A 13,910-nucleotide genomic window follows, 5' to 3' on the forward strand; every position below is an offset into this window, starting at 1 on the left:
TCCTCTGCTACCTTTTTTGTTCTCTTTCCCTCTTGTATCTTACTGGCTCTGTTTCCTCTTTTAATCCATATATAACAATACATTTCTTTTTGTCCACTGTGTCCCTTACCATTGATTCCTTCTGTTTGATCACTTTCACAATTTCCTTACTTAAATCTGTCTTTTCCTTCTTTTGCACTTCTATGATTTCTGTAAAGTTAACTTTTTCTCCCTCTTTTTCCTTCCTCCAAATTTGATGTTCACTTTTCATCCCTATCACTTCATTTTCCTGTTTTTTAACAATATCATTGTTTTCCTTCAATTCTGTTTTTAGATCAGCACATAGTGTTTTCAATTCTTTGTTTTCCTCTTCCAGGTCATGTTGTCTTTTTCTTATTTTTTTCGCTCTTTCAGTGAGGTCGCTGATCATCCCTTCCATCAAAGCCACTTTCCTTCCTTGTATTTTATCATGTAGTTCATTATCTTCCTCAAATCCTGGGAATGGTGACCCTGTTGGTAACACTCCGCTCCCACCTATGGTGTCTGCCTTGCTGGAGCTTTTACTCATTTTATTACCTCTGTTATTACTTAAATTTTCCCTTATTTATTTATCTCTGGAGACAGGACAACTCTACTTGAGCACAGCTCCTACCTGGGAAAACATTCAAGGCTCCTAGTGGTGGCCGTGGTCAAACAAAATCTTTCTCTGCTGGAGCTTGGATTGCTGCTTGTTTACTCGACAACGACGTGTGTGTGTGTGTGTGTGTGTGTGTGTGTGTGTGTGTGTGTGTGTGTGTGTGTGTGTGTGTGTGTGTGTGTGTGTTTACCTAGTTGTTTACCTAGTTGTGAAATACAGGACAAGAGACACACTAGGCTCGTGCCGTCCCATCTCCATATCAACTTTTATCTAGATTTTCTTTAAATATATGAATTGTTTTTGCACACACAGTCTCATCCTTAAGTTCATTCCACACTGTTATACTTCTGTGGGGGAAGCTATGTTTCTTGATGTCTCTTCTGCAAACACTCCTTTTCAATTTCCTTCCATTTCGTCTTGTGTCTCTCGTATCTGGTATCATGAGGTCTTCTCTGTCCAACTTTTCCATTCCTTCCAATATTCTATATATTGCTATCAAGTCACCTCTTTCCCTCCTTTTTTTCTAGTGTAGTCAGGCCCAATCTCTTCAACCTTTCCTCATAACTATACTCTCTTAAGCTTGCAGGGATTTTAGTTGCAGCTCTCTGGATTCTTTCTAACTTTCTTGTATCCCTTTTCAAACTTGGCAACCACACTAATGCTGTGTACTCCAATCTCGGACATATCATCGTTATCAGTTTTTTTATCATATCTCCATCAATATAGGAGAATGCTATCTTGATGTTTCTCAGCAGATTATATGTTTCTCCTATAATCTTGTTTATGTGCTTCCCAAATGACAAATTATTAGTAATAATTACTCCTAGGTCTTTTCTTCTGATCTTATAGAGATTTCCTCATTCCCTAAGTAATAGTTGCCAACTGGTCTTCTCACACTTTTTCCAAGCCTCATCATACTACATTTTTTAGCATTAAACCCCATGTTCCACCTCAATGACCATTCATTAATCTTAATTAAGTCCTGATTTCAAGCACTGCGGTCCTCTTCATTTGTTACTTTCCTCATAATCTTAGCATCATCAGCAAAAAGGTTCATGTAACTTTCTACACCTTCTGTCATATCATTTACATGAACTGCGAACATAATAGGTGCAAGTACTGAACCTTGCAGGACTCCACTTATTACCGTTCTCCAGTTTGACCTGCTGCCTTTAATTACTGTTCTCATTTCTCTGTTAGTCAAAAAGTCAGTCATCCACTTTAACAGTGATCCACTGAGTCCTCCAATTTTTTCCAATTTCCATATCAGTCTTCTGTGCAGAACTTTATCAAATGCTTTTCTCAGATTTAAGTATATGCAGTCAGCCCATCCATCTCTCTCTTGCACTATATTACTCTTGAGTAGAAACATATCAAATTCGTAACACAAGATCTTCCTTTTCTCAAGCCAAACTGTTTCTCTGTTATCACCTTGTTGTCTTTTAGGTATTTCACCCATCTGTTCTTGATGATCTTTTCACAAATCTTCACCACCACACATGTGAGTGATACAGTTTCCAATCTATGGGTACTCTACCTTTTACCAGGGTGGTGCTAATTATATTGTGCAGTGCTGAGACTAATTGTGAGCTACACTCTTTTAAAATCCAACTCGATACACCATCAGGACCCACTGCTTTCCTTACATCCAGGTCTTCCAACATATTCTTTACTTCTTCCATTGATGTTTTAATCTCCTTTAGGTCAGTCACTTTTTCTAATGCTGTCCTCTCACCTCTGAAATAATTTTCCTTAGTAAACACAGAGTGGAAGTATCTGTTAAACACTTCAGCCACCTCTTTTGGGTCTTCCACTGTCTCTTCTCCAGCTTTTACTATGCTTATTTCATCTTTACTCCTTAATTTTCCATTAATGAATTTATAAAATAAATCTGATTGGTCTTTACATTTCTCCACAAACTCTTTTAAAAATTTTTCTGCTCATCTCTGCAAGTTTTGACATATTCATTCCTCTTCCTCATATAATTGTTCCACAGGTCCAGTCTCCTGTTTTCTTCCATTTGTTCCATGCTTTTTCTCTCTCCAATCTAGCTGTTGCACATCTGTTGTACCAATCCTTTTCAAAAAGGTTCTCTGTTGATCTTTTGGTACCCATTTCTCTACTCCCTTATTATAAATGTCCAGGAAAGCTGTCCACTTTTCCTCTATGTCCTCCTTTTGAATAACTATGTTCCAATTCACTTTGCTGAAATACTTCCTAAGTTGTCTAAAGTTAGTCTTGCTGTAGTTTGGCCATTCTCTTCTGTGGTCCTCTTTTCTTATACTGAGGTTATTATCCATAACTGTGAAGTGAATCAGCACATGATCACTTTTTTCTATTGGATTTATGTATTTAAGGTCTTCTACTATTTCTTGTTCCTTGGTAAAAATTAGATTGAGCCTTGAAGGTGCTCCATTTCCCCTAAATCTTGTGTCATCTGTAACCCATTGTGTCAAGAAATTTTCAATAGCCAGGTCTAGTGGCTTGTTCTCCCATGATGACTCACTGCCTTCTGTGGTCCAGTTCTCCCAAGATATCTCTTTACAGCTAAAGTCCCCCATCAGTAGTATATCATCATTTTCCTCAAGCAGCTCTGCCAAACATGTCCTTGTGTCCTCAAGCATTTTCTTATATTCATCCTCTCTCCAAGAGTTAGAATAGGGGGGAACATAAGTCATCACAATGTTACGGTATCTTCGCATATTCTGCCTTAAGCATATTTTCAATACTTCTGCCTCCTCCACCCCATATGTGACAGATTCCACTAATAAATCCTTCCTAACTAGAAGCATCGCACCTCCTCCCCATTTATTCTTTCTATTTCTCATTAAGAGGTTGTATTTTCCTTCACCAATATTTAATATATCCCCTTCACTTACCAATTTAGTTTCAACGATTCCTATGATGTCCGATTTCTCCTCTTTTAAATAGTCTTCTAGTTCCAACACCACCGACATTAGTCCATATATGTTTTTGTATGCTACTTTTAGTCTTCCCCTTCTGCATTTACTTCCCTCCTGTACCATTTTCTCAACCTCATGTTCATGACTCTCCAAAAGAACTGTTTTTTCTCCACCTCTGATAGTTTTCCATTTTTTTTCATTTGCTTCTTTTCTTAGTTCATTTATAGTATCTCTCTCTTCTCTGGTTCAATCTTTTTTTTATCCACACTTGTTTGTATTCTTCCACCTTGGCCAGTTTCCAGGATTTATTCAGTGTTTCTTCAGCTGCCACTTGTGACCTAAACCTTATTTTCATAGGACGCTATCCACCCTCAACATATCTACCCAATCTTTTAATTTCTTCGATCTCTCTAGTCAGCTCTTTTTCTTCTTGTAATGTCCCCACTAATTTTTCCACACATATCTTTTCCTTCTTTTCTCTTTCAGTCCAATGAGGTGTACACTCTTCCTTCAGGCCGAATACCACAACAGTTTTATCCTTATCCACAGTGTCTCTCACCAAGTTTCTTTCTGTTTTATAACTTGAACAACTTTTTTCTGTTAGCTTTGTGTCATTTGCCTTTGTTTGTTCCTCCACAATTTTCCTAAAATCGATCTTTTCTTCCTCTTGTTCTTTCTTTCAATTTTCCTGTTTTATGTTTAACTCTTCCACTTTGCCTTCATATTCCATTGCTTTCTTTTCATATAACGTTAGTTTTTTATGTAGATCGTCATATGTACCTTTCCACACCCCCTTCTCAGTGATCAAAGTTTCAACCATCTTCTCCATCTTGTCAAATCTATCCTTCATTTCCTTCAATTTAGTTTCCAGTGTGATAATTCTCCTTCTCATCATTGCTTCCCCGACCCTTCGGTCCTCTTCCCCAAATCCCGAGAAGTCTCTGTCTCGCCTTTGGGACGGTCCCCATTGGTGTAAACAACATAGTGGATACCAAAGTAGGCCCCCTCTTCACTGCTCATTATAACAATTTAACTGCTTTCTACAAAACACTTTTGGAGACAGGACAGCAACGAGTAGAACCAGTGTGAACTCTCACCTCTGTATTTCCACTAGGGCAGCTCTCAGCGACGTAGATGGCTGGATTTTTAGGAGCGCCTGTTTGCGTTGACTTCTCTGTCCGCCATGACAGACGTGTGTCCCATGACAGATGTGTGTGTGTGTGTGTGTGTGTGTGTGTGTGTGTGTGTGTGTGTGTGTGTGTGTGTGTGTATGTGTATGAGAGAGAGAGAGAGAGAGAGAGAGAGAGAGAGAGAGAGAGAGAGAGAGAGAGAGAGAGAGAGAGAGAGAGAGAGAGAGAGAGAGAGAGAGAGAGAGAGAGAGAGAGAGAGAGAGAGAGAGAGAGAGAGAGAGAGAGAGAGAGAGAGAGACCACGGAAAAGTGGAGGGAGAGTGGAAGATATGACAGGTAGGATGGACATAAGGAGGAAAGGGATAAAAAGGGGGAGAGGAGGGAGAAAAATAGAGATAGAAGGAGGAATCAGGAAGGAGGGCAGCCTCTTCAGGGTCTGCCTCAGAAGTAGCTCCTACAAGGTGTAATCAAAAAGTTATGGGACAGTTTTCACTAGTAATGAATGGAGTACAGCATGGACATACATGCATAGTAGTAATGAGCAACAACATTCTGCAGTCAGCATGCAGGATGTTGTTGCACTATTAACATCAGGACATGTGTCACATACATTTTTGTGATCAAGTTCACATGTTCTGTGATTTCACTATCAACTTAAAACTCAAACACAGAGTAAACACAAAATTCTGTCAAACTTGGAAAATCAGCAACAGAGACCCTTGAAATATTTCAGCAGTCCTATGGCAATAAAGCAATGAGCTGGATGAGGTGTTCTGAGTTGCACTTGAGGTGGAAGAAGAGGGAGGGAGGGAAGTGTGCACCATGATTGCTGATTCACCATCAGGAAGTTTGCTGACCTTGCCAATGTTTTATTTAGAACACTTCAGGCGGTCTTGATATCCAATATGAACATAAGCTGTGTAACTGCCACGTTCATTCTGAAGATTATGACACTCCACCAAAAGCAACATTTTCAGTCTACTATGATCTTCAAAAGGCTCGAGATGGCCTAGCCTTTATGTTGAGGATTATCACCAGTGATAAGAGTTGGATGTACAGCTACAACCCAGAGACCAAACAGTTTTTGAAGAATACCATTTGGCCATTCATCTAAAATTCACAGATAATAATGATGATGATGCTTTATAACCTTTGATAGGAAAACTTACTTGTAAGTTGTAGTCCTGATTCAAATAGTCACTGTCTTCTACAATGCCAACACCAACCTTCAGCACAGTATCATCCCTCAAGAACTCCTGCAACATAATCAATAAATTAGGTATAATTTTGAGAAAAAAACTAAATGCTATTACATATAAAAAATAATATTCAACTCAATTGTGAATGCAGATGAATTACATGACAATTTTCCAATGATGGTAAACTCCAAAGATTGCAGAGCAGACTGATTCCAATCAATAAATCAGTGCCTAGATGCCATATACCTCTCATGGGGTAATGATGTTAGGGTTCTACAGGATAACAGGCAACAGACAACAGGAAAACTGTGAACACAGTAAGCCCAATATAAAGGAATGTATGCCACAGATTAGCAACAACCAATGATCAATTGTTTGTTGGTTTAAGGAGACATATCAAAGTCCCACAATTAAATCCAGCAATTTTTAACACCAACTTCTACTTCACACCTATTGCCTCACATCCAGGTCTACCAAAGGTCTTCAGAATTTTTTCATCCATATAACTGAAAATAATACAGTTGAGAATCCTTTATCCAAAATACCAAAATACCAAAATCCAAAAACCTCCAAAATCTTAAAGAATTTTAAATGGTGACATGACATGTCACAAATAGAAAATTCCACAAAGTGCAGGGAAGGTTTCATCATGTACAGCTTTGAGACAAGAATCACTCAAGAACAAGAGACTAGACAGGTCTTCCTCCAGGCCCCCAGAGGGAATTTTGATCACATGTACACTTTAGAGTACATTGTTTTTTTTTTTTATGTAGGAGGGACACCAGCCAAGGGCAACAAAAATCTAATAAAAAAAAAGCCCCCACTGAGATGCCAGTCCCCAAATAGGGTTTGAAGCAGTAGTCAAAAATTGAAGGATAAGTGTTATTTAAGTCATACGAAGGTGGAAATACAGAAGCAGGCAGGGAGTTCCAGAGTTTACCAGAGAAAGGGATGAATGACTGAGAATACTGGTTAACTCTTGCATTAGAGAAGTGGACAGAATAAGAGTGAGAGAAAGAAGAAAGTCTTGTGCAGCAAGGCTGCGGGAGGAGGGGAGGCTGCTGCTGATGTCACAAACTGGTGAACACCAAGAGGTCTCAGCCTTAAGTGAGTAGGTATCACCCAAGTCCTATATATTTAAATATATAGATCTTGATGTTACCAATACCTTGACCCTTCCACCCTGTGATGTCAGCCTCAGATCTCTGATCATACATTTGGGCAAGCATTTTGGGCAGGAATGAAGTGACCTGTCTTATCTCTGTCTTGACCTTCCCCAGCTCAGGTGAGTTGGTGTTAGTTTGTTGTCAGCAGTCATCACAGTAACACACTTTCACTCATTATTCATTGTGACTACTGTGGGTGTCATGTGCTCTGTGGTGTGAAGATACTGTTGAAAATGTCAAAAAGGCCTGTAGATATGTAGTGCTGGAAAATTAATTATGTATATTTCTATTTTTTTTTCCTAGGCTAAGGCCCATGTAATGTGCGGGGATGACCAGAATCTCAGTACCATGTGACTAACCCCCCCCCCTTCCCCTCCTCTCCTCAGTGTCCTTTTGTCCTTGCTTTCCCCCCCCCCCCCTCAGCGTCACTGTGTTGACCACTTCTATAACAAAATTTACCCCGTGAATAAACGTAATTTCTCTTGCTTGGCCAGGTTATAGAGGCGAATTTTTCACCTAATCCCAGAGAATGGGGAGCCCTTAATACGATAAAATTAATTCTATAATGGTAAGGTCTTAAACCAGCTCAAACAAATCCCAGATAATTACGCCGCGCCAATGGGGTTGACGAATCTAATAAGTCTTCTTTGCTTCGCCGTCCTGTTACCCCTGTTGCTCCGCAAGCCAGGAAGAGATACCAGACTTTGACTAATTCCCCAATTGATTTCAAAAGTCAATTGAATTAAACTTCTTAAAGTAACAACTATAAAGTAAACGATAACTTAATTATTCATATTTTTCATCCCTGAACTCACAACCTAGTCGCCCCCCCCACTAAAAAACAAAATTATAACTCTCAATAAATTTCCCCATTGGAAACCTTTATCCTTAGTTTCCCGCCGATTTCCTCACAAGCAAAGCCAGACCCTCTCGGATTCTCCTCAGGTGAGCATGCAGTCTGATAATCTCCTCCTCCATTTCCTGTAATATTAAGTAAGTGTTTGTTTAACTTTTTACTAAAGCAGACCCTCTCGGATTCTCCTCAGATATTCCTGTTGATAAATTATTGTTCTGAGTGGATAGATATTCGCATTTTTTCGTTCTTTTTTGTTGGTTTTCTCCACGTGACTAGCGTAACCACCTGGTTCGAGATCACCGTGTGAGACTGTCCTCAGGTCTATACATATTTTTTGGTTATATTTGTTATTTATTCATTTATTCTCTGGTCTCCCCCACAATTCAGTAGTCGCGAAAATATCTCCATCGTAGTTTTTATGTAACGAGTACACTACCATTTATTTTGTATTTTCTGAATTATGTAACTGAAGAGTACGCTACCATTTATTTTGTATTTCTGAATTCCTTTCTTATTATTATTATTATTATTCAGATTATTCCATTATCAATTAAAAATCTATAAAAGTGTCAATATTTGTATTTCTTGTAATCCAGTGATAGGATTTAGTAATTACCGTCTGCCACAAGGGAATTTTTTTTTTTCCGTGGGCACTAAACTGGTGAGCAGCGGTGGGATTTATTTCGCGACTAACCGAAAGAGGTGGAGACTGGAAATAAGTGGATAAATGGGGAAATGTGCCTGAGGGGTGTGTATAGACCTGAGGGACATAATTGCAGGCAGTGGTGGCTACCGATATGTGTTGGCTATCGTAGATCACTTTAGCCGATTTGTGAAATTCTATCCATTCAAAAACAAACTATCAGAGGGAATTGTAGAGGCGCTGCAGCAGTACATTACCGACTTCGGGACTCCTCACTCCATCGTCCTGGACAACGGGGGCGAGTTCACCTCCCAGATCTTCCAACAATTCTGCCAGCAACACCTCATCACCCTCTGTTACACCACTCCCTACCACCCGCAAGGGAACGCCATCACCGAACGACTCCATCGCACGCTCAAATCCATCTTGGCTTCCATGTGCCGAGGTTACCCGCTACGGTGGCCTCGCCTACTCCCTGTGTGTCAGGCCACTATGAATGCCGCCGTCCATACCAGTATCGCCCAACAACCTTTCTTCGCGTTTTTCTCCCGGCATGCGCCCCGAGTGGTGGGTGCCAGGCTACCCGCAGTCGATGGTGACGAGCAAGACGTGGATGTGGTCCGCCGGCTGATCCGGGAAACACACGAGAAAATGACTCGGAAATACCATAATGCGGCCAACAGGAAACGCAAGGAGCAGAAGGTAGACATTGGGGCGTTGGTGTGGGTGAAGCGAGAAACTACAGAGTCAGGAGTGTGTAAGAAACTGTGTTCGTTGGGACGGCCCATATAAGGTGGTGGAAGTTTTAAGAGGAGGCGGTGGTTATGTGGTGAAAGACCCTTTCTCGGGAAAGATGGTGCAAAGAGCGGCAGAAAATATCAAACAGTTTCACAGTGAGGAAGAGTACGTAGTTGCGGCTCAAGACACAGTGTTCCAACCTGATATAGAAACTGAAGTGTTACCGCCTAGAGTGCGTAACCGTCCCAGACGCTATATTGAGGAATGTTAATGTCGCTGGAAGAACGGTATAGAAAAGAGCAGAGTGCTTGGGGTAAATAGAGTCCCCCCCCCCTTACTTTTGCATGGCCTGGCTGGACTGGTTGTAATGAATCGAGGTATGACGGGTATGTGTACTATGTGAGAGGTGATGTAAGAATTTGAGAAGGAATAAGGAACCACTTTAATTCGCAGACTACTACTGCACTCGACAACCCGTTCGGGCCATTCTGTGGTGGATTACTTCAGGACGTGGCGAGCGCTTCGCGTAATCATCTATAGTATCTCGTGGTGTGAGTGAATGTGTGGATGAGTAAATGACTGTTCGAGTGGAAGGAACCGAGTACTGGGGTGGCCGAATCTCGTTTCAGAGAGTGACGGAGTGACTTAAGGTTAAGTCCTCACACCACAGGAGGTCAAGAGGCTGGTTGGGGTGGAATTCTTTTTCTTCCTTGAGATGAGAGAAAGAGCCGAGTTATGTCTCCAAGGGACATTGTGGTGATATGGCCCACAAGCCATTGTATGGGAGAGAATGTCAGAGTTATTTCCCGACAGAGATCACGTGCAGTTCGTCAGCCTGGCTTGGTTGTGTGGTGGTGAGGGGAGTTTCTAATTACTCGGATGTGAAGGTGTTATTTTATTTTTTTTTGGTAAGGAGAAAAGAGAGAGGTGAAAAATTCTAGAACGGATGAAAGGCTCGTGTAGTGCTGGAAAATTAATTATGTATATTTCTATTTTTTTTTCCTAGGCTAAGGCCCATGTAATGTGCGGGGATGACCAGAATCTCAGTACCATGTGACTAACCCCCCCCCTTCCCCTCCTCTCCTCAGTGTCCTTTTGTCCTTGCTTTTCCCCCCCCCCCCTCTCAGCGTCATTGTGTTGACCACTTCTATAACAAAATTTACCCCGTGAATAAACATAATTTCTCTTGCTTGGCCAGGTTATAGAGGCGAATTTTTCACCTAATCCCAGAGAATGGGGAGCCCTTAATACGATAAAATTAATTCTATAATGGTAAGGTCTTAAACCAGCTCAAACAAATCCCAGATAATTACGCCGCGCCAATGAGGTTGACGAATCTAATAAGTCTTCTTTGCTTCGCCGTCCTGTTACCCCTGTTGCTCCGCAAGCCAGGAAGAGATACCAGACTTTGACTAATTCCCCAATTGATTTCAAAAGTCAATTGAATTAAACTTCTTAAAGTAACAACTATAAAGTAAACGGTAACTTAATTATTCATATTTTTCATCCCTGAACTCACAACCTAGTCGCCCCCCCCACTAAAAAACAAAATTATAACTCTCAATAAATTTCCCCATTGGAAACCTTTATCCTTAGTTTCCCGCCAATTTCCTCACAAGCAAAGCCAGACCCTCTCGGATTCTCCTCAGGTGAGCATGCAGTCTGATAATCTCCTCCTCCATTTCCTGTAATATTAAGTAAGTGTTTGTTTAACTTTTTACTAAAGCAGACCCTCTCGGATTCTCCTCAGATATTCTTGTTGATAAATTATTGTTCTGAGTGGATAGATATTCGCATTTTTTCGTTCTTTTTTGTTGGTTTTCTCCACGTGACTAGCGTAACCACCTGGTTCGAGATCACCGTGTGAGACTGTCCTCAGGTCTATACATATTTTTTGGTTATATTTGTTATTTATTTATTTATTCTCTGGTCTCCCCCGCAATTCAGTAGTCGCGAAAATATCTCCATCGTAGTTTTTATGTAACGAGTACGCTACCATTTATTTTGTATTTTCTGAATTATGTAACTGAAGAGTACGCTACCATTTATTTTGTATTTCTGAATTCCTTTCTTATTATTATTATTATTATTCAGATTATTCCATTATCAATTAAAAATCTATAAAAGTGTCAATATTTGTATTTCTTGTAATCCAGTGATAGGATTTAGTAATTATCGTCTGCCACAAGGGAATTTTTTTTTTCCGTGGGCACTAAAGATACCCCTAAGGGTAATAGGGCAAAGAAAAAGAGAAAATATTTGTTTATCTATAACACAAAAAGTCACTTTGCTGAAAAAAACTTGCTAGCAGTGTAAGTGTGAAGCATCTGACTGAAGAGTTTGATGTTGGAACAACCAGTGTCTATAGCCTGAAGAAACAGAAGGACAAACTGTTAAAATTCTATGCTGAAAATGATGAACAAAAGTTAATGAAAAACTGAAAAACATTACATAGAGCAAAAAATTTAAATCTCAATCATGCAGTAATGGAGTGCATGCATCAGTGTCAATGTGAGCACATCCTGCCTAATGGAATATTGATCATGAAACAAGCAAAAATCTGTCATGAGGAACTGAATATTGAAGGGGGCTGTGAATATTCAGCAGGCTGGTAACAAAAATTTAAGAAAAGGCATGGCATTAAATATCTACATTTGTGGTGATAAAGATGGGTTCACACCGGCTGTGATACTATGCTAGATACAGAATACCACAGGCTGACATTGGCAATGCTTGTAATTTGAGTATTTATACCACAAGTGATGATAAGCTATGCTATGCACCTTCTCTTCCAAGGGGAACAGTGCAGTGACAAGTGATGGCATACCCTTTTTACCCAGTGACTCACAAGTTATTCAGGAAGTGCATGCATCACCTAAGTTATGTCTGATAAAAATCATTGGACTGCAACAGGCAAGATATGTGAGTGACAATTGCACACATTGCAAGCATAGCATCACATCCGGTGTGAACACCCTTATTTAAAAAGCATTGTGCACATCCCATATTTGGCATAGCACTGTATCCAAAGTGAACCTGCCTTAAAGTATCTATCTGCTGATCACAAAGCAGTAGAGAAATTCATTGTTGAATTTCACAAAATCATTGCTGATGAAAATCTAACAGCAGAACAAATTTATAATACTATATAAGACATCACTGTTTTGGCATTATTATCCCAGAGAAACACTAACCACAGTTGATGAGAAAGCTCCCACAAGAGTTAAGGATGCCAAGGACAGATTGACTGAGCTGGGATGTGCTAATGCAGCAGGCACGCATAAATGTAAGCTTGCTGTGGTAGGCAAAGGGCAGTGTCCTCACTGTTTTAAACGTGTGAATAACTTACCAGTCCATTATTATGCTAACAAAAGGGCATGGATCATCAGCAAAGCTGGGCATGATAACGAAAAAATTTATCACAATAACCGATAAATCAATAACAATAACCTTATCAGCAATAACTGATAATCAATAACTGGCGATTAATTTATCGCCCGATAACCAATAAACTGATAAAATCCAAAATTATGATACTAGCGATCACAATACTGATATATCAAATAAAATGTTGATAAATCCAAATCTTTATTATTATCTTTATCTTTGAAAACTTAGAGAAATCTTAGAAGAAATTTTAATTCAATGTTTATCCTGTCTCTTCATTAATGAAAAATATTGTTTTAAGTAAAATAACACTTGATTTTGAAAGTTTAAAATTTCAACATGATCATCTTTTAAGAACTGAAATTATCAATAACTACTAGTTTGGAACCAAAAGTATTGGTGATATCAATGAATTGATAACACAGCAAAAATAATCATCTGATAACTGATAACCTGATCTTATTGTGATAAATTATTGTGATAATTTATCACAATAACATCCACCTATGATCACCAGGGACATATTTTCTGATTGAATTCACACATATTTTGTACCAGCAGCTCATATTCACTGCAGGGAAGTTGGACTGGATGTCAACTGCAAGATTTTGTTACTCCTTGACAACTATTCTGCTAATCCTCCAGCTGAACTTTTCACCAAAAATACTGTTTAAGCAATGTACTTTGCCCCATATGTGACTTCATTAATTCAGTCATGTGGCTTAGTCATCTTTAGATCAATGAAGAATAAACATAAAGATAATTTCTTGAACATGCTGGCAGCAGTGAACAGAGGCATAGGTGTGGAAGGCTTCCAGCATGAGTTTAATGTCAAGGATGCCATATATGCAGCTGCCAGTGCATGGAATCACATAAGTAAAGACACCCTTTTTTATATTTTCATTTACTGAAAGTGTTATTGCCACAAGTGTGAGGCCTATGAAAGGTAGTGAGATAGTTTTAAAAAAGAAGGTTCATATGACAATTGAGATGAAAAAAGGTAGAGGTGTGTATGCCTCTGATCATATTGAAAAAGTTGATCAATTATTAATGGTGTGGATAAGAGAAAAACAGTTACCGATTGATAGTATCAGAAGCTATGATTTGTGAAAAGGCAAGGCAACTTCATGTCAATCTAATAAAGAATGAACCTGGGACAAGTGAGGAAGATACAGAAGTGTTTGAGGCTTGAGAAGTTTCAGCACTATAAGGCATGGTGAGGGTGCCAGCTTGGATCATACAGCTGTGGAGAAATTCATTAAGACTTTCAATG

General features: G+C 39.5%; 1 protein-coding gene across 3 annotated transcripts in view; it reads right to left on the minus strand.

Annotated features, from left to right (window-relative positions):
* Positions 1 to 13,910, minus strand: part of LOC135107280 (exonuclease 3'-5' domain-containing protein 2-like) — a 169,954-nt gene that overhangs the window by 48,179 nt on the left and 107,865 nt on the right. For all 3 annotated transcript variants that reach the window (XM_064016950.1, XM_064016951.1, XM_064016949.1), the window contains one exon: positions 5,818 to 5,904. In XM_064016950.1, coding sequence (XP_063873020.1) covers positions 5,818 to 5,904 — 87 coding nt within the window. The remainder of the gene's footprint in view (positions 1 to 5,817; positions 5,905 to 13,910) is intronic.

The sequence above is a fragment of the Scylla paramamosain genome, chromosome 15 (assembly GCF_035594125.1).
Source record: "Scylla paramamosain isolate STU-SP2022 chromosome 15, ASM3559412v1, whole genome shotgun sequence".
Lineage (NCBI taxonomy): Eukaryota > Metazoa > Arthropoda > Malacostraca > Decapoda > Portunidae > Scylla > Scylla paramamosain.